Raw genomic sequence first — 20,095 nt, 5'->3', positions numbered from 1 at the left:
TTTTACCACTTGGCTAAGTAGAAAAAAGGAAAATGCCTTCTTTCAGATATTTGTTTAAAACTATGAAGGAAATACTGTGTTACCAAATGTAGTGGGAATTTTTAGTGGAGAAAATTTTTTTGAACGAGAAAGGGTCTTTGTCGCTCAGGCTGGAGTGCAGTGGTATGATCATAGCTCACTGCAGTCCCTAGCTCCTGGGTTCAAGCAATCGTCCTGCCCTAGCCTCCCAAGTAGCTGTCCTGGCTAATTTATTTTTTATTTTTTTGTAGAGAAAAATGTTGCCCAGACTGGTCTTGAATTCCTGACCTCAAATGATCCACCTGCCTCAGTCTCCCAAAGTGCTAAGATTATGGGCTTGACCAAACTTATTTTGGGGTAATTTTAGACTTACAGAAAAGTTGAAAAGATAATGCAGATAATTCTTGTTTGCCCCTCACCCAGTTTCCCTAATGTTAACATCTTATCTTATTGTGGTATATTTGTCAAAACTAAAAAGCCATATTGATGCATTGCTGTTAATTAAACGCCAGACTTCATTTGGGTTTCCCCAGTTTTTCTATTAATGTCCTTTTTCTATTAATGTCCTTTTTCTATTGTAGAAATCCCATTCAAGAAACTATATTGCATTTAGTCATCATGTCTCCTTAGTTTCTTCTGGTCTGTGACAGTTTATCATGACCTTGACAGTCTAGGCGACTACTGGTCAGCTGTTTTGTAAAATGTCACTCTGTTTGGACTTGCCTGATATTTTTATGGCTAGTCTGGGTTGTAGGTTTGTGGGAAGAATACCAGTGAGGTGAAGGGTTCTTCTCATTACTTTGTATTGGCGCACATGATATCCATGTGACATCAGTGGTTATGATAACCTGGACACTTGATTAAGACAGTGTTTGTCAGGTTTCTCCGCTAAAATGTGACTATTTCTACTTTTTTCTGTGTATCGATCTTTAGAAAGGAGTCATTAATTCCAGCCTGCATTCAAGGATGGGGCCAGGTAATTAAACCACCTCCTAGAGGTGTGAATGTCTTCTTAAAGTTATTTTGAATTCTGTGAGGAAGATTTGTGCCTTCTCTCCTGTTTACTTATGTATTCAATCATTTGTTTATATCAGTCTGGATTGACATATATTTGGTACTTTGGTTGTTTTGTTACTCAGATTGTTCCTGCCATGTCTATTTGGTGCTCCTTAGGCTTGGCTCCTGTGTTCCTTTGATAAGCGGCCTTCCTTTTGTCTGGTGGAGCATGTGCTTGCTTTCTGGCACTACAAGACATTTCAAAGCTCATCTCGTATATTTCCTGCCTCAACCCTAGAGTCAGCCATATTTCCAGGGAGCTCTTATTACTTTATTGGAGAATGGTGTTCTCCAATGATCTTAGCACTGGATATGCTTGTTGCTTATTGTTTTGTTTTTATTTATTTATTTTTTAAAGTTGGAGCTTTGCTCTGTTGCCCATGCAGGAGTACAGTGGTGTGATCATAGCTCTCTGTAACTTTGAACTCCTGAATACAGGTAGGTGATCCTTCCACCTCAGCCTCCTGAGTAGCTGGGACTGTAGATGCACAACACCACTCCTGGCTAATTTTTTTGGGTTTTTTTTTTTTGTAGAGACTACACTGGTCTCTCAGTATGTTGCCCAGGCTGGTCTCAAACCCCATTCAAGTGATCTTCCTGCCCCAGCCTCCCAAAGTGCTGGGATTACAGGTATGATCCACTGTGCCTGGCCTGTTTTTAAGATAGAAGAAGAAATGTTAAAGAGTTTAGTTATTTTTGATGTTCAAACTCTAGATGGATATTTGGATTTCAAATATCGACTTACTGGATAATATGGATAATGTGCCACTATGAACATTACTGCATATGTCTTTTGGTGAACAAATGTCGGCTTTTGTTGAATATATGCCTAAAAGTGGAATTGCCAATTCATGGTATATGGTCAACATAAGTAGATATTGCCAGAAATTTTCCAAAGTGATTGTATCTCACAAACTTTTAAAATTAAAACCAATGTGAAACATCAGTATAAATTTAAAAAGGATTTGCTTAGTGTTAGGTATATGGAGGGGGATTACATTCCTGATAATACCAAACTGCTGGCTTCTGATAACTGTGACTCTTAGGTCTTTTTATACTAATTGTGCTAATGCATTTTTTTTTTTTTTTTTTTTGAGTCAGAGTCTTGCTCTGTCGCCAGGCTGGAGTGCAGTGGCGCAGTCTCGGCTCACTGCAACCTCCACCTCCTGGGTTTAAGCAATTCTTCCGCCTAGTCTCCCGAGTAGCTGGGATGACAGGTGCATGGCACCACACCCGGCTAATTTTTGTATTTTTAGTAGAGGTGGGGTTTCACCATGTTGGCCAGGATGGTCTCGATCTCTTGACCTCATGATCTGCCTGCCTTGGCCTCCCAAAGTATTGGGCTTATAGGCATGAGCCACTGCGCCCCACCTAATGTTTTTTTTTTTTGAGTTGTTTTGCTCGTTGCCCAGGCTGGAGTGCAGTCCTGTGATCTTGGCTCACTGCAACCTGCGCCTCTCGGGTTCAAGCAATTCTCCTGCCTCAGCCTCCGCAGTAGCTTAGATTACAGGCATGCGCCACCATGCCTGGCTAATTTTGTGTTTTTAGTAGAGACGGAGTTTCATCATGTTGATTGCTGGTCTCAAACTCCTGACTTCAAGTGATCTGCCCGCTTTGGCCTCCCAAAGTGCTGGGATTACAGGTGTGAACCATTGGCGCCCAGCCTAAATGCACTTTTAAAATTTAAGTCTGTGGCCTTTTTCTGTCATATTTTCCATTTTCTCGCCCATCTCTTAATTTAATTAGAAGTCAAGTTTCTATCTAATATACTTCTTTATTATCTTGTATTTCAGAGAGATAAAATATATTAGAATTGGTGGGTAGTGCTAGAATGTCACTAACAATCCCCATAGGTTGCCTGGTCCCAGGGTTTTGTTATATCTTCCTGGATTTTTAGTGAAAACACCATGTTAGAGCTATCCCCATTACATGATTTTATGTATTCATTTCATTCATTCTAGTGCCTTCTAAGTGCACTGTGCTGGATGTTGACACAAAGAGTGATAAAGTACACTCATACCTTCAAGAATCTCATAGATGCAGAAACTAACACAGCACAGTGCAGCAATTCTAAAATAATAAAGATGTGCAGAAAACTATGAGAGCCCAGAGAAGAGATTGGCTGACCCTGCCTGGTGACAGTAGGCAAGTATTACAGAGGAGATATGGTTTCTGGAGGTCTCCAGGATGGGGCTGTAGCATAAAAGGAAGAATATGTGAGGCAGAAGCAGCAGTAAGTGGAAAGGCTTGGAGATGTGGAGGACATTGTATGGTGCTCAGAGAGCAGCAGTACATGGGTGGCAAGTGCAGCATTTGTGCTGCCACCCACTTCCCCATGCCAAAAGCAGACAACTGCTAATCACTTATCGCATTTTTTGTTGCTGTATTTATAAGCAGCCTCAGAGTTCTCAACAGGATGCTTTAGCTGGCCACTACCAATTATTTGGATGTGGCATGTGAAGTTAAACCTGTTTGTCTTCTTTGTAGTGGTTGTTCACTGTGCCTGGAGCAGAGGATGTGTGTGGGAGTTGGGGGAGTGAGAAGATCTGGAAAGGCACTTTGGCTGGGACAGATGATGGACTTTGTGCCAGCCACACGGTCGAGTTTGTATTTATAGTCTGTACAGGCAGTGGAGAGCCATGGAAGGGTTTTAAGCAAGAAAATGATGTAAGCAGATTACTCTTTTTAGAAAGATAAATGTAGAGGTTTTATAGATGTATTGAATTGGGTAAAGTGGAGGCAAAGACACCAGTACGCATGTTACACTATCTTTAGATCCTAGTAGCCTTTAAGTTGCTAAACCAGTTAGGAGTGTTATGGCTGTTCAAACAGGAGACGATGGAGGTCCGAATTAGGGTAGTAGGAATGGAGGGAAAGAGTCAGATTGAGAGTTATTTAGGAAATAGGACAGGGTATAACTCTTCCAGTTTTGATGTGTAGGTGAGAAAGAGGAAGGATTCTTCAGAGGCTCTGACTTCTTGCCTGGGTGCTTGGGTGACAGGGTAGGCAGGAGGGGCAGGTTAGGGTGGGAAGATAGATGATGCTTTATTCTTGTTGGAAATTAAATTGGCCTGGAAAATATTTTTCCTATGGAGTCATGTTGATTCCCACCAAGTTCCTTTGCTGCCTTCTAGGTAGTTGCAAATCAGTTGTTGAATGTCATACCATACCATGGAGAGAACTAAGAGCCTGCTACAGAAGATGTGGTTAGTTAGTTATAACCTCAGGCAAGCGATTTAACTATTTCTGATGCTGTTACGCTCTTATTTTTTTCTTTTATTTTTATTACTATTTTTTTTGTAGAGACCAGATTTTGCCATGTTCCCCAGGCTGGTCTTGAACTCCTGGGCTCAAGCCATCCGCCTGCCTCAGCCTCCCAAAGTCCTGGGGTTACAGGTGTGAGCCATAGTGCCAGGCCGCTCTCTTTCTTTATTTTTAAAATGGAAGTAATATAAGGCTGCGTGCAGTGGCTCACGCCTGTAATCCCAGCACTTTGGGAGGCTGAGGCAGGCGGATCACCTGAGGTTGGGAGTTTGAGACCAGCCTGATCAACATGGAGAAACCTTGTCTCTAAAAAAATAAAATAAAATAAAATAAAATAAAATAAAATAAAATGGAAGTAATATTTGTCCAACCCTTGTGAAATTGTTATGAGACTCAAATGAGGAAATATGTGTGAGGACATTTTGTTATGTGTATTGCACAAATACATTTCTACTGAGCCGTTGCTATCCTCTGTAAAAAGATGAATACTTCCAACTTATTTGAGTCAAGATTGATAAAGAAGTTCTAAAATAATATTAAATATATGTTTGGAAGTCTATAAAATGATTCTTGAGGTTGGAAAATTTGAAGTGTGGGTGGCCATAATGTCAGTAGACCTTCGTTGCTTTAGGTGCTACACCATGTGTTTAGAATGGACTACAGAGGGCTACTTGCAGAATATCAGGGAAAGGTAATTAGTGTTTGACCCATCATTTATATTTTTTAATGATTCCTATATACTTTATATTGTCTTGAATTTGTTTTTTTCCTTCTTTTACCACTGTCTGACTTGTTTGATATTCATTTATTGATCATTTAGTTTAGCTCTTTCAATCCTTTGGGGAGTGAAGGAGGGCTTATTTATGTTAATAATAAAACAACATAAATACAACTTTCTCTATAAACTCTTGGAACAAATTTCATCTGAGACCTGTAGGATAAGACATAGTTTAGATGAAATATTTGGACTGTTCTATTACCTGATGTGTGTAAACTTAAATTTTTTTGATGGGAAATAATATTAGGTTCCTTAAATTAATGATAGTTGCCCCCTAACCCTGACCTTCTCTTCTTTTTTTTTTTTTTTAGCAGGAATTTCCCTCTGTCACCTAGGACGGAGTGCAGTGGCTCGATCTCAGCTCATTGCAGCTTCCACCTCCTATGTTCAAGCAACTCTCCCTCCTCAGCCTCCCAAGTAGCTGAGGCTACAGGCGTGTGCCACCATATCCGGCTAATTTTTGTATTTTTTGATAAAGACAAGATTTCACCATGTTGGCCAGGCTGATCTCGAACTCCTGACCTCAAATTATCTGCCCCCACCTCAGCCTCCCAAAGTGCTGTGATTATAGGCATGAGTCACAGTGCTCAGCTTGACTGTCTTCAATTAATGATCTTTTCATTATATTTGTATTTAAAGAATAGTACTTAATTCATAAGTATAATAAAAATGTATAACTTACAAAACTCATTACAAAAAGATATTTCTTGACAAAATATGTAGTATATATAGTAAAGTTTAAATAGCTAAAAATATATGCCTACATAGTTTTTATAGTTTAAATCAGATTTCCCAAATCTTGATAGAGGGAAAGTAACACATCTGGGTAAGTGGATATGTGTGATAGAGTTGTGATATATCTAAACGGAGTTAGAGCTTGAAAGATAGAAGTTCCTGGGATGCCTCTCTGCGGGGCTCTTGTTGGCTAGATTGTCTCATACTCGATCAGATGCTCCAGAGGGACAGGAGATTCTAAAGAGAATGAATGCAGACGTGTGTGTGAAATGCATAAAACCAAGAACTCTTCAACTGATAAGAGAATAGTAGAACATTTGGGATTGTCACCTGCCAGAACTCTGTTTATGATTTGTGTTGGGGAGGTTCCTCTCCATGTTCACCTTCCTGAAAAATTAGTGATGTGTCTGTGTATTTTTGAGCTCATGAAGTTTAAGCAATGTTTGAGCTACTGTTCCTAGGGGAAAGTTTAATCCAAATCGACCCAGTTTACAAAAAGTACTTCGACTTTCATTGTCCATGTCTTCTAACGCAGGAGTGTCAGAAATGTGGTCCCAGGCTGCTGTTCCCTTCTGTTCCTGTGGCAGCATTTCTTTCTTTTTTTTTTTTTAATTTTACTTTAAGTTCTAGGATACATGTACAGGATGTGCAGTTTTGTTACGTGGGTATACATGTGCCATAGTGGTTTGCTACACCTATCAACCCATCATCTAGGTTTTAAACCCCACATATATTAGGTAATTGTTCTAATGCTCTCTCTCCCCTCGCCCCCCCAAACCCCTGACAGGCCCTAGTGTGTGTTTTTTCCCCCCCCGTGTCCATGTGTTCTCATTGTTGAACTCCTGCTTATGAGTGAGAACATTTCTAAATAGACCTGGGTACCTCCTATCTGGTACTTGCCGTCAGAACTCTTCTGAAGATAACATTCTAGACAGCCACTGTCACTCAGAATTGGCACTAAAGATGAAACGTACTTGCTCTGCAAGCTTCCAGTGTTGCCAAATTATGTAAAATAGGTAAAGATAATATCCAAATTCTGTGGCAGGGGTGGTTTTTTATTTTTTATTTTTTGAGACGAAGTCTTGCTTTGTCGCCAGGCAGGAGTGCAGTGGCGCAATCTCAGCTCACTCACTGCAAACTCCACCTTCCAGGTTCAAGCAATTCTCCTGCTTTAGCCTCCCGAGTAGCTGTGATTACAGGCGCACACCACCACGCCCAACTAATTTTTGTATTTTTGGTAGAGATGGGATTTCACCATGTTGGCCAGAATGGTCTCTATCTTTTGACCTCATGATCTGCCCACCTCTGCCTCCCAAAGTGCTGGGATTACAGGTGTGAGCCACCATGCCCGGCCTGTGGTGGGTTTTAATCATTGATACCAACTAGGTCGAAGGTGAGGCTCCGGTCCCTGGGAAGGTGAGTGGTTATAACAATCCAAGGCTGTCTTCTTTTTTTTTTTTTTTTTTTTAAGGTAAGGGATTTAGTTACCCTTACCTTATCTAGGTAAGCAAAGTGTAGTCTATGACAAAAATAAAGTAGGAGCCTTCATTTCTGAATTAGGATAGAAGTCACATATATGGTGAAGGTGATTGAAGGCTGAAGGTCTGAGAGCCTGGCTTGGGGTAGAGTCTGTGGGTGGCCGTCAGATGATCTCAAGGAAGAAGATGCAAGTTCTGGGAAGTGCCTGTCACACAAACGTATTGTTGGTGAATGAATAGATGAATGAATGCTTTTTCCATCAGTGATACTAATATTAGAGGTCATGTCCCTGACTGTTTTATGTATGAAATGCATAACATTCAGGCTGGGCATGGTGGGTCACACCTGTAATCCCAGCACCTTGGGAAGCTGAGGTGGGCAGATCACAAGGTCAGGAGATTGAGACCATCCTGGCTAACATCTCTACTAAAAATACAAAATCCCATCTCTACTAAAAATACAAAAAATTAGCTGAGTGTAGTGGTGCATGCCTGTACTCCTAGCTACTCAGGAGGCAGGGAAATCGCTTGAGCCTGGGAGTTGGAGGTTGCAGTGAGCCAAGATCAGGCTACTGCACTCCAACCTGGGGAACATAGGAAGACTCTGTCTCAAAAAAAAAAAAGCATAATTTTTTCTTCCCTTAAAATGCAACTTGGCAAAAGTGATTTTGTTGGGGGAAATTGGTTTAAGCTACTGAATACATAGTTTCAGTGTCCCAACTTTTGAACTTCCATTCATTGATTCCAGGTCCTCCGTGGCCACTGCATTTTAGAAATTCAGATATGGGCTTGGCGCGGTGGGCCACAGCTGTAATCCCAGCACTTTGGGAGGCCGAGGTGGGTGGATCATGAGATCAGGAGTTCAAGACCAGCCTGCCCAACATGGTGAAACCCCCATCTCTACTAAAAATACAAAAACTAGCTGGGTGTGGTGGCAGGTGCCTGAAGGAGAATCGCTTGAAGGCAGAGGCTGCAGTGAGCCAAGACCATGCCACTGCACTCCAGCCTGGGCAACAGAGTGAAACTCAGTCTCAAAAAAAAAAAAAAAAAAAGAAATTCAGGTATGGTTAGACTGCAGAAATTTTTTATTGCTAAATTCCAACCTGTTAATTTTAAAGCTATGGTTTTTTTTTTTCCCCTAGTAGTAATACAAAAATTTTCCCAAAAGCCTATTTAATATACTTCTTTCTTATAAAAGTGTTATAGTTCTTAAACTTATGCTTCTTTTTGATCAGTTTTGGTCAAATGTTTGAGAATATTATTACTGAAAACATGGAGCATGCTCAGGGTGTCATTTTTCAGTCCATTAGCAAATACTGTTCTACTTCCAAATTATTTCATGAACCCTCTCCTTTTCACCCTCATTACTGCCACCCACCCTGTCTGGCTGACCCACTGTAGTGCTGCAGGACAATGATAGTAGCCTCCTGGCTGGTCTTGAGCTTTCCATCTGGCTCTCTCCACTGCATTCCTTGCATTGTAGCAAGACTGACCCGGAAACTACCTGGACCCAGCTGGCCCTCTTGCCTAGTGTCCTTCAGTAGCTTCCCATTTTCCTTAAAATCAAATAGAAACTTCTTATGCTATCCTTACAAGCCTTTGTGATCTGTCCCTGCTAAACACAGTTTATGTTACCCATCCACCAACACTTCCAGAACCTGTCACATGCCACCTGCTGCTTTGGGAACAGGTCTTCTTCCTACCCTGCAGTTAGTTCTAATCAGCTTCAAGGCCTCTGTTTAAATATTATCTTTTGGAGGAATCTTATCTGACTATCCCAAATTGGGTCATTTCTGTTTCTTTCTTTCTCTCCCTTTTGGGTCCATTTATCACTAGTTCTGTTTTGTTTGGTTGTTTTTTTTTGGTCTGTATTCAGTAAAATGTAAGCCTTATGAGGCAGGAACCGCATCTGGCTTGTTTACAGTGACAGTATGTCATCAGTGCTTATAAGTAGTACTTAGTAGGTGTTGAATAAATATTTACTGAACAAATGAAGGTGAGAGAGGTATGCTGGCAGGAGGGCAGGGTATAGTCATTGATATATCTCAGTTTCAGCATGAAAAATAACCTTCTTTCACATGGTTAGAGGGACTGAAACATTGTGTAGAATTTGGTCACATAGTAAAAAGCTGGAGAATAATTCTGAGAACTATTTATCTTAAAAATTCCAGAGATTCTGTCTTTTTGGTAGGTATAGTTTGTTTTCACTTATTCAGCTGATTTGAATCATGTTGATAATGTGACTGCATGATAATTCAGCCATATGCTGAGGTTTCTACTTTAAAGATAGGTAGCTATCTTAATTTCAAAGTATTAGTTTCATTCCCTCTGAGTAGACCTATTGCAAAATGATCTGATTATCAATATTTAAGATTTAGAATGTCTGCTGAAGGTGACAGTGTTGTCTTAGCTATGAATTCTTTATGACAGACATTTTATACCAGGACTAGTTTGTTTCTTAAAGCCATTCTGTATCAATTTATAGGAAGGCATAGGCTTTTCTGTTTCCTGAGAATAAGCGGACTCATCTAATAAATCTTTTGTTTTTTTTAAGATAGTGTCTGGCTCTGTTTCCCAGGCTGGAGTACAATGGCGCCATCTCAGCTCTTTGCCTGCCTCCTGGACTCAAGCCATTCTCCCACTTCAGCCTTTCAAGTAGTTGGCACGTGCCACCACATCTGGATAATTTTTTTTTTTCTTTTTTTGTAGAGATGGCATTTCATCATGCTGCCCGTGTTGGTCTTGAACTCCTGAGCTCAGGTGATCTGTCCACCTTGGTCTCCCAAAATGCTGGGAATACAGGTGTGGCCCATGCTTGGCCTAGTAAATCTTTAAAAGCAGATCAGATCTTTCAGAATGAGTTTAAAAGAAGGTTTTAAAACATAGCCTTGATTCCTGCAGCATTACTAAAATGCTTATTTCTTTTGAGAAATACTGAGCTAATGTTTTGGCTTCCTATAAAAATAATTTCTCTTCTTGTAAGTACTTTTTTGATAATGTGGAAGTATTTTCAAAACTTAATGTTTAAATACTACTTCAGATATTTTACTTCATCACAGTTACTCTGTCCTTCTAATTAAGCACATCCTAATAGACTTGTTATTTGGTTGAAAGAACTAATTCACTGTATTTAATAATCTGAAGCCTTTGTAAGGCTACTGTTATCTTAGGTTACTAAAATTCGGCCAGGCATGGTGGCTCATGCCTGCAATCACAGCACTTTGGGAGGCCGAGGCAGACAGATCACTGAGGTCAGGAGTTCGAGACCAGCCTGGCCAACATGATGAAACCCCATTTCTACTAAAAATACAAAAATTAGCTGGGTGTGGTGGTGGGTGCCTGTAATCCCAGCTACTTGGGAGGCTTAGGCAGGAGAATAGCTTGAACCCAGGAGGTGGAGGTTGCAGTGAGCTGAGATTGTGCCCTTGCACTCTAGCCTGAACAACAAATCTAGACTCCATCTCAAAAAACAAAAAACAAAAAAAATTCTGAGTGGAGTCATAGGTTTTGTGGGTTTTAGAGGGATTCATTCCTTAGGTCTGGTGCAGTAAAATAGAGATGAAGAAAGACTCAAAAGTTGTTAAGTTTAAAATCCCTTGATGCTATACTGGTAGTTTCCAATTGAAGAAGGTGCTATTAAATTGAGGAATACATTTCCCCATTCTTCAGAAGCAGTAGAAATGATAGTTAGCTTGGACAGTACCTTGCAGTCCCCCTCAATCCCAATAGCTGCTGGAAGTGGGAAAGGAGGTGTATTAGTCCATTCTTACATTGCTATAAAGAACTACCTGAGACTGGGTAATTTATAAAGTAAAGAGGTTTAATTGGCTCACTGTTATGCAGGGTGTACAGGAAGCATTGCTGGGAAGGCCTCAGGAAACTTACAGTCATGGGGAAAGGTGAGGGGGAAGCTAGCACCTCTTGCGTGGCTGGAGCAGGAGGAAGTGCTATACACTTTGAAACAACCAGATCTCACAAGAACTCACTATCACAGGACAGCACTAGGGGGATGGTGCTAAACCATTAAAACCATTGCCATGATCCGATCACTTCCCACCAGGCCCCACCTCCAACATTGAGAATTACAATTGAACACAGATATGGGTGGGGACATAGAACCAAAGTATATCAAGAGACTTAGAATAAGAAAACCACACCAAACACACATGAGGAATCAGGAGCCTTAGAGTGTGGTCTTTTTTCTGTTGCCAACTCTGTGTCATTATGTGCGAGACATTTGACTCCTCGAGCTCTTAGATTACTCATCTGTTTTTAATTAATGGTATCTGAGGCAAGCCCTCGTTCTGTCACCCAGTCTGGAGTGCAGTCGCACTATCACAGCTCACTAGCAGCCTGGACCTCCTGGGCTCAAGTGATCCTTCTTCCTCAGTTTCCTGAGTAGCTGGGACTATAAATTTGTGCCATCATTCCTGGCTAATTTTTTATTTTTGATAGAAACTGGATCTTACTGTGTTCCCAGGCTGGTCAAACTCCTGAGCTCAAACAGTCCTCCCACCTCAGCCTCCCAAATTGAGATTGCAGGCGCAAGACACCACACCTAGCCAGATTACTCATCTATAAAATGAATGGATTGGGCAAGATCATTTCTAAGATTGTTTTAAGCTCTGATGTCATATGATTGGGATTTTTGGATTCCTTAGTTAGCTTTTGGGCAGGAATTTGGATGGCAGAGCTGTGTAGGTGGTCAAATACTTTGTACTGACAGCCTTTTCATATTACCGTGAGTTACCAGTTCAAATTGAATGACCAAGAGCTCTTGCATTCTCACAAAAATTTTTAGTACTTTTACAGAATCTTCAGTTTTATAATGCAGGTTATTAAATATTTATATAAAAAAATAGGACAAATAACAAATGCATGGAGGCCAAAAAAAAAAATCTTATTTTATAGACTCTTGTGCCCTTTTGACACCCCTCTATAATTCTTTTTAAGTACTTCATTGTTTTCTTGTACTAAAAGATGTTCCAGGCTTCTCTTGTAATCTTCCTGTCCTAGCCCTGGAGTCAGCCAGTTTCCCAAGGAATCCTGATTCTGTTGAGGGGGAATGGGCTTGGCGTTCCCCATGGGCTTCTCCCGCTTGTGATGGGCAGAGCTAGGAAATGTTTTGTAGTTGTGTAATATCTCTAGTTACAATTCGCTATCACAGGGCTCTTTTTCTTCTTAGATTAGATTTGGGTATTCCTTCTCTCACAGTTTAAGTCATGACACCCAGCAATATCAGTGTACTTACTCATTTGCTCAGTGCTGTAATACATTAAAATAGTTTCAGGATTTTCATCAACAATACTATCAACAAGAAACTTACTGCAAAAATTTATAGATTTCTTTGTAATTCTCTTTATCTTCAGAATATATCCTACTGAAGATGTAAACTCAAGTACTCTTAAAGAGGCTACTCTCTGTTACAGTTTGCCTGAGTGCTCCTTTCTTCCTCCTTCTCTCTCTTCCCCCCCATGCAGAGTAGGCTCTCAGTAAATGTTTGCAGAAAGGCAGTCTGTACCTTTCTTTAGCTGTTTCTGTCCAGTAGTACTTTCCTGAGTCAAACTAATTGTCAGTTTTATGGGAGTTAAGTATACTTAACTACCAAAAGCATTAATGGCCTGAGCAAACAATCATATAAATAAATGAATAAATAAAATATATGTTATCAATCATTATTGAATATACAATTTTATATAACAATAAATAAATATGTAAGTAAAATAACAGTATATACTTATCAAATGCTATTATATAACCCTTAGGTTATAAGCTCATTATATATATATGTTTACATAGCCCTTATTGCTTACATATAATTTTTAATTTAATTTATAGAACCTAAGGCCCTTATTTCTGGTCTCAATTTCAGCCAGTGTTTCTCATTAGAATCATTAAGAGATGAGGAGTTGTGGTTGTTTTCTTTTATTTTTTCTTTTTTTGTTTTTTCAGCCAACTCATTTCAAATAAGAAATTGTAGTTTTCAACTTTATTTTTTTATTTTAAGAATTGGGAGGCATACAAAAGCTATTATTTGTGATTTTTCTTTTGTATTGTCATAATAGATTCTAAGGTGTACAACTTCTAGTTAGGCATTAAAAAAAATAAGGCTGATAGAATAACCACTGTGGGCTAGGTGTGAGGGTAGATGCTGGGGAGAGGAAGAAGTGGGAGGATAGTATTGGGTGGAGGGAAAGGTATAGAGCTAAATGTTTATTTGAATTTAGGTCAGTGAAATCTAAGTGTAGTCTGGGGAAATTAAATTTTCTAGTACTGGCTGGGCATGGTGGCTCACTCCTGTAATCCCAGCACTTTGGGAGGCCAAGGCAGGCAGATCACTTGAGGTCAGGAATTCAAGACCAGCCTGGCCAACATGGCAAAACCCTATCTCTATTAAAAATACAAAAATTAGCAGGATATGGTGGTGCGTGCCTGTAGTCCCAGCTATTCAGGAGGCTGAGGTGGGAGAATTGCTTGAACCTGGGTTGGGGAGGTTGCAGGGAGCCAAAATTGCACCATTGCACTCCAGACTGGGCAACAGAGTGAGACTCCATCTCAAAACCACTTTTCTGGTACCCAGTATAATTATGTTACTCGTTCTTTTTGTTAAAACTATTTAATAAGTGATTCTTTAAAATAGCTGTTTTTGTTTAAAAAGTATGTTTTAGTCAGCCACATTGACAGAAATATATAATTGTTCATGTTCTTTGGTATTATGTATCTGTGATGGAGAAAAATATTAATATTGGTGCAGCCAAATATTGTTCAGTTCTAGTTATTCTTTAGGTGAGTCTCTGTTGGAAAAATTACTAGATTAATTATGGTTTTGCCTCATCATATATTAAAGAAAACAGCTATCATATATTAGAGAAAATATGAGTTGAAACATTTTTCCTTTCACTGAGATGATCACTGTTTCTTTAAACTGAAAACATATTTGAAGAAAAGCCCAGGAGTCTTAAGATTTCCTAAGGTATGTTTGAAATACCTTTAAAGTATTTTAAGGTGTTTTTAAAAGAAAGCAAGACTTTTAAACATTTTTATTTGATTGGGTTATATATGTCTGTTAAATATGTATATATATATTAGATCTTATTACAATTGGGCATTTTTTTTTTCTCACTTTTTCTTTGTTAACTTTTAGTGGCCCTATTTAAACTTAAATCTCTAAGTAGGACCTTCAGGGATATTTGGTCATTCTAGCATCTTTTTTTTGCATAGATATTTTCATAGACATAATAAAGTCATAGTTCTCTATATTTTTATCAATGATTTTAAAAAGCTGAAATCCTTTGAAAGTAATGCTTTTCATTTTTATTACAGGTAAATTGGGATATTCACAATGTACAGAAACAGAGGTAAGTGAAATACTCAAATATTTCTTAGTAAAGCAGCTCTGTAATCCTGTTTAGACTAACCTAAGGACTGAACTATCTCACTACAGGTTCTTGGTCTTCTGCTAAGATTTTTTTTTTTTTTTTTGAAATGGAGTCTCACTCTGTTGCCCAGGCTGGAGTGCAATGGTGCAGTCTCGGCTCACTGTAAACTCTGCTGCCTGGGTTCAAATAATTCTCCTGCCTCAGCCTCTCAAGTAGCTGGGACTACAGGTGTGTGCCACTATGCCTGGCTAGTTTTTGTTTTTTTAGTAGAGATGGAGTTTCACTGTGTTGGCCAGGCTGTTCTCAAACCTTTGGCCTTATGATCCGCCCACCTTGGCCTCCCCAAGGGCTGGGATTACAGGTGTGAGCCACCGTGCCCAGCTTTTTTTTTTTTTTGAGATGGAGTTTTGCTTTTGGCACCCAGGCTATAGTGCAATGGCGCAATCTTGGCTCATTGTAACCTCTTCCTCCTGGGTTCAAGTGATTCTCTCACCTCAGCCTCCTGAGTAGCGGGGATTACAGGCACCCACCACCATGCCCAGCTAATTTTTGTATTTTTAGTAGAGATGGGGTTTCACCGTGTTGGCCAGGCTGGTCTCAAACTCCTGACCTCAGGTGATCCACCCGCGGCCTCCCACAGTGCTGGGATTATAGGTGTGAGTCACCATACCCGGCCCTGATAAGATGTTTTGAGAGCAAGTATATGTTTTCTAGATTTAGGAAGAGTAAAATGTGAAGAAAAATTAGTTGCCTTCTCCATATTTTAATAATGTCAGGGTGTGTTATCAAGAATAGCTTAATTATCATTTTAAAATTTAACCATATTACTATTTGCAGAATTGAGTTAGCTAACATCCAGAGCCCTTAGTAATTTCAGGTTTTTTTCATAATTCAGTATAGTGTGTCACATAATAAATACAGCATTTAAATGTGTCAGACTCCATTGGAGCTACCTTAATTTAGGAAAAATTAGGGACTTGGAAACAGTGTTTTAGTAAGATTAGTAATAAATTCAGTGATTTTTATTTATGCAAGTAGGTTTATTATTTTTTCCTAATCTTAATTTCATTCAAATTTCAGATTGTGAAATCTAAGGGGTTTCTGTGTGTTTGTTGAAGGGATTTCAAGCATAATACTGAAATACGAGGGCAGCGTATATGTGTGGTGTTCTTTTCAGTAGCAGTTTCATCATCCTTGGATTGGGGGTGTTAGGTATTTTGTTGATGGCAATGCCTGAATAAAGGATTTAAGAAGTTGTATTTCAAATTTTATAATGCATCTACATATTGATGTAGGTTTTAGTAAATTGTAACTTGTTTTAAATGAAATGCAGGCTTCCTAAGGGATTATATTGTATAATAGAGAAACGAAAATAACTTATCCCTTTTTGCATTCATTTTTGTATTTTCTTTTTTTTTTTTTTTTTCCTGAGGCAGAGCCTTACTCTGTCTCCCAGGCTGGAGTGCAGTGGCACAATCTTGGCTCACTGCAACCTCTGCCTCCCAGATTCAAGTGATTCTCCTGCCTTAGCCACCGGAATAGCTGGGACTACAGGTGCCTGTCACCATGCCAGGCTAGGTTTTGTATTTTTAGTAGAGATGGGGTTTCACCATGGCCTTTATACTTTGTTTGTCTTAAAAGCGTACCATGGAGTTTTTGGAGGCTGTTTTGGAGGTGTGAGGAAGACTTGTCAGAATGACTGCAGAAGCAGATGAAATCCAGCCTTTTTTTTTTTTTTTTTTCTTGGAGGCAGGGTCTTGCTCTGTCACTCAGGCTCAAGTGCAATGGCATGATAATGGCTCACTGTAGCCACAACTTCCTGGGTTCAAATCATCCTCCCACTTCAGCCCCTTGAGTAGCTGGAGCTACAGGTGCACGCCACCATGCCTGGCCATTTTTTTAATTTTAATTTTTGTTTTTTTATAGAGATGGGGTTTGCCTTGTTGCCCAGGCTGGCCTCCAACTCCTGAGCTCAAGCAATCCGTATGCCTCGGCCTCCCAAAGTATTGGGATTACAGGTGTGAGGCACCCTGCCCAGCCTCTGGCTGTCTTTCATTGGGCTTGACATTAAAGGGTTTTGTAAAATGTAAAACAATTTCACCCTTCTCACTTTTTATTTTCTGAGATGGAGTCTCCGTCTGTTGCCCAGGGTGGAGTGCAGTGGCGTAGTCTCGGTGCACTGCAACCTCGTCCTCCCAGGTTCAAGCAGTTCTCCTGTCTCAGCCTCTCAAGTAGCTGGGATTACAGGCCCATGCTACCACGCCCGGCTGATTTTTGTATTTTTAGTAGAGATGGGGTTTCACCGTGTTGGCTAGGCTGGTCTCAAACTCCTGACCTTGTGATCTGCCCTCCTTAGCCTCCCAAAGTGTTGGGATTACAGGTATGAGCCACCTCGCCTGGCCTCACTTTTTTTAATGTAGTTTTTTCCTTTATAAGATGTTATTAACATTTAATGGGCTTAAATGAATTAATACATATTTTAAATATTTATTGGTTTTAATTTGTACTATAGTGAATGTTGATATATATAAACAAAAGCTTTTTGGGCTCATCTAATTTTTTAGTGTGTAAAGAGGTTCTAAAACCAAAATTTAAAGGTTTGAGAGCTGTGGTATGGGAGCACAGATGGCAGAGGTACTTCTTCCCGAGACACAGAATCAGGAGGTAGGAGGAGACTAGAGTCCTGGGTTAGGCAGTAGGAAGCCCAGGCATGCTTTCCATGTGGGTTTAAGCCTCTTTTTGTCAGCAAGAAGGCAGGCTGATTTCTGAGTCTGAGGTTATCCTGGATCACAAAGGGGATTGCTAGAGCCTCTCGGCTCTTAAATTATTTTTCTATTGAGCAAAGAGGGATCCCCATCCCCTCTGTAAACCCCTCATTGAACTCTTGCCAGTGTTAAGTCCAGACTAAGAGCTGTGTAGTAGCTGCCTCAGGGATGAGGCTGACTGGTATTCTGGGGCAGCCTGTTCAGCCTTTCTGAATTCAGAGAGGCTTTGTCAGGCGGCCTTTGTGCCCAGGTTCAGCTCGTGGTGCCTCCCTTTCCTTCTCACTTCTCTGTCTCAGATTCTCCATTGAGGGTGATGGTTGCAAAAATTATTATTTTTGAGACAGTCTTGCTCTGTTGTCCAGGCTGGAGAGCAGTTGCATGATCTTGGTTCACTACAGCCTCCACCTCCTGGGTTCAATTGTTTCTCCTGCCTTAGCCCCCCGAGTAGCTGGGATTACAGGCTTTAGCCACCACACCCGGCTAACTTTGTATTTTTAGTAGAGATGGGGTTTTGCCATGTTGGCCAGGCTGGTGTCAGACTCCTGACCTCAGGTGATCCGCCTGCCTCAGCCTCCAAAGTGCTGGGATTACAGTCATGAGCCACAGGTGTCCGGCTGCAAAAATTATTTACAATTTATTTAGCATCAAGCCTAGCTGAATACATGCATCGTATTATGTGTCATTCACAGTTGGGAAGTGTAGGATTTTCTGGGAGCAAGAAGGAAGTACTTCTTAAGCAAGGCTTACAGACTCCCAGGGAAAACAAAGTATCTTTATGGAGTTTTAGAACCCTCATCAAGTCATATAATTGAAATAGAGAACATCAGTTCACTGTTTATTTTAATAGTTTTTATAGTACATAAAAATCATGTTATGAATTATTTCGTAGTTTTACTTACAACTCTTTAGTACTTTTACTGTATTCATAAAAATTAAACTAGAATCATGAGTTCTGAGAAAGCAGTGAGATCACATATAGGTATTTGATTAACTTTTTTTTTCTTTTTTTCTTTTTTCTTTTTTTTTTAAAGCTAAACCTTGAAGCATTGATTAACTTTTATGTGGTCCTTTACCTCAAGATAAGCTAATGTTTCTTAAAATTAAGTATTTTACCTATTTCTTACTGTTTGTAAAATGTTTTAATGTAGTTGATTATACTACTTTTCAGCACTCAAACTCATGAAGGGAAATCTGTCATATGATTTGTTTTAAATGATATGCAAATTTTTTACATTAATAGGCAATTTAATTTGTCCCTATAACTTTTTCTGTTTTTTTAAAGGTACAATTTATATATGGCAAAACTTACCCCTTTGTATTTAGTTCTTTGAGTTTTGACAAACATATTTTGTTAACTATCCCCACAATCAAGTTTTGTCACTTCCCTAACTTCCCCTCTGCCGCTTTGTAGTTAACCCTTCCCTTCCTCCCAGCCCCTGGCAGCCACTGCCCTGTATGTTGTCCTTATAGTTTTGAGAAGGACATGTAATTTAAACAGCATGTCCCACATTTTTCCCTTCCCAGTAGTGGCTCACAGCTTAGACTATTAATTTATAAATGAATGACTAACCTTTACTTGTGGGCACTTGGCTGCCATGGAAGCAGTTCAGATCTAGATTTAACGGTAGCTTTTTTTCCAATTTTACAAATTTTTCCTACTGCCATTGTTTAAATAGTTTTGTGGATTATAATCTTACTTTGGAAGAAAATTGCTAAATATTTGAAAATACTAAAACAGAACTGATTTGAATTTCCATGTGTTTTAATTGAGGCTTTTACATTGTTTTTCAACTTTCCAAATTTCGTCACATTCTTGTCTTCTATTAACCACCACTAATTATATAGCACTCAGAGGCCCTTTCTCTTTAGCAGGAAAGAAGGTTAAATGAATAACTAGAACAAGCCTATTCCCTTGGTGGATTAACTGTATTGTAAGTGGAATAGGTTTAAGTATTATATAAAGCCAAATGAACTTCTATTATTGCTTTATTCTTGATAGAACTGGTTTGTAAAAATTGTGCCATAGAAACATTTAAGCTTTAGTGAGGGAAACTATCAAAAAGACACATGTTCACATTTTAGAGATAAAGTTCATATATACTGGGCATAAGTACCTGTTCTGTGTTTCATTCTCATATGCATTTTTAAGAAATATTTTACAGCTTACTATATGCTAGGTACTGTTATAGACATTAATCATCACAACAAATCTATGAAGTAGACCCTATTATTTGCATTTTAGAGATGAGAGCTAAGTATAGAGAAGTTAAGTAATTTGCCCAAGCTGACATAGCCAGAAAGTTGCAGAACCACTTATCTCTTTACTTTTCATATATTTGTCTTTTCTTTATTCAGCCTATGTCTGCAGTGTAAGGAACCTACATAATGCTGATTGTTAATTTAGTGCCTTGTTTGGAACAATGAGATGGCTTTGTATCTCCTTACATGCCTCTTTTTTTTTTTTTTTTTTTTTGAGATCGAGTCTCACTTTGTTGCTCAGGCTAGAGTGCAGTGCTGCAATCTCAGCTCACTGCAAACTCTGCCTTGTGATTTCAAGCAATTCTCCTGTCTCAGCCTCCTGAGTAGCTAGGATTACAGGTGTGCGCCACCGTGTTCAGCTAG

The 20,095-nt window shown here is 39.5% G+C and overlaps 1 protein-coding gene across 4 annotated transcripts in view; it reads left to right on the top strand.

The window, feature by feature from the left end:
* SPIRE1 (spire type actin nucleation factor 1) overlaps positions 1-20,095 on the top strand; it is a 206,589-nt gene that overhangs the window by 6,271 nt on the left and 180,223 nt on the right. For all 4 annotated transcript variants that reach the window (XM_032293432.1, XM_032293430.1, XM_032293431.1 and 1 more), the window contains exon 2: positions 14,653-14,687. In XM_032293432.1, the coding sequence (XP_032149323.1) occupies positions 14,653-14,687 (35 nt within the window). The remainder of the gene's footprint in view (positions 1-14,652; positions 14,688-20,095) is intronic.

Source organism: Sapajus apella, unplaced genomic scaffold, assembly GCF_009761245.1.
Source record: "Sapajus apella isolate SASKATOON/1434 unplaced genomic scaffold, GSC_monkey_1.0 scaffold29, whole genome shotgun sequence".
NCBI classification, from domain to species: Eukaryota; Metazoa; Chordata; class Mammalia; order Primates; family Cebidae; genus Sapajus; species Sapajus apella.
The sequence above is the reverse complement of the archived record's forward strand: the minus strand, read 5'-3'. Positions and strand labels throughout refer to the sequence as shown.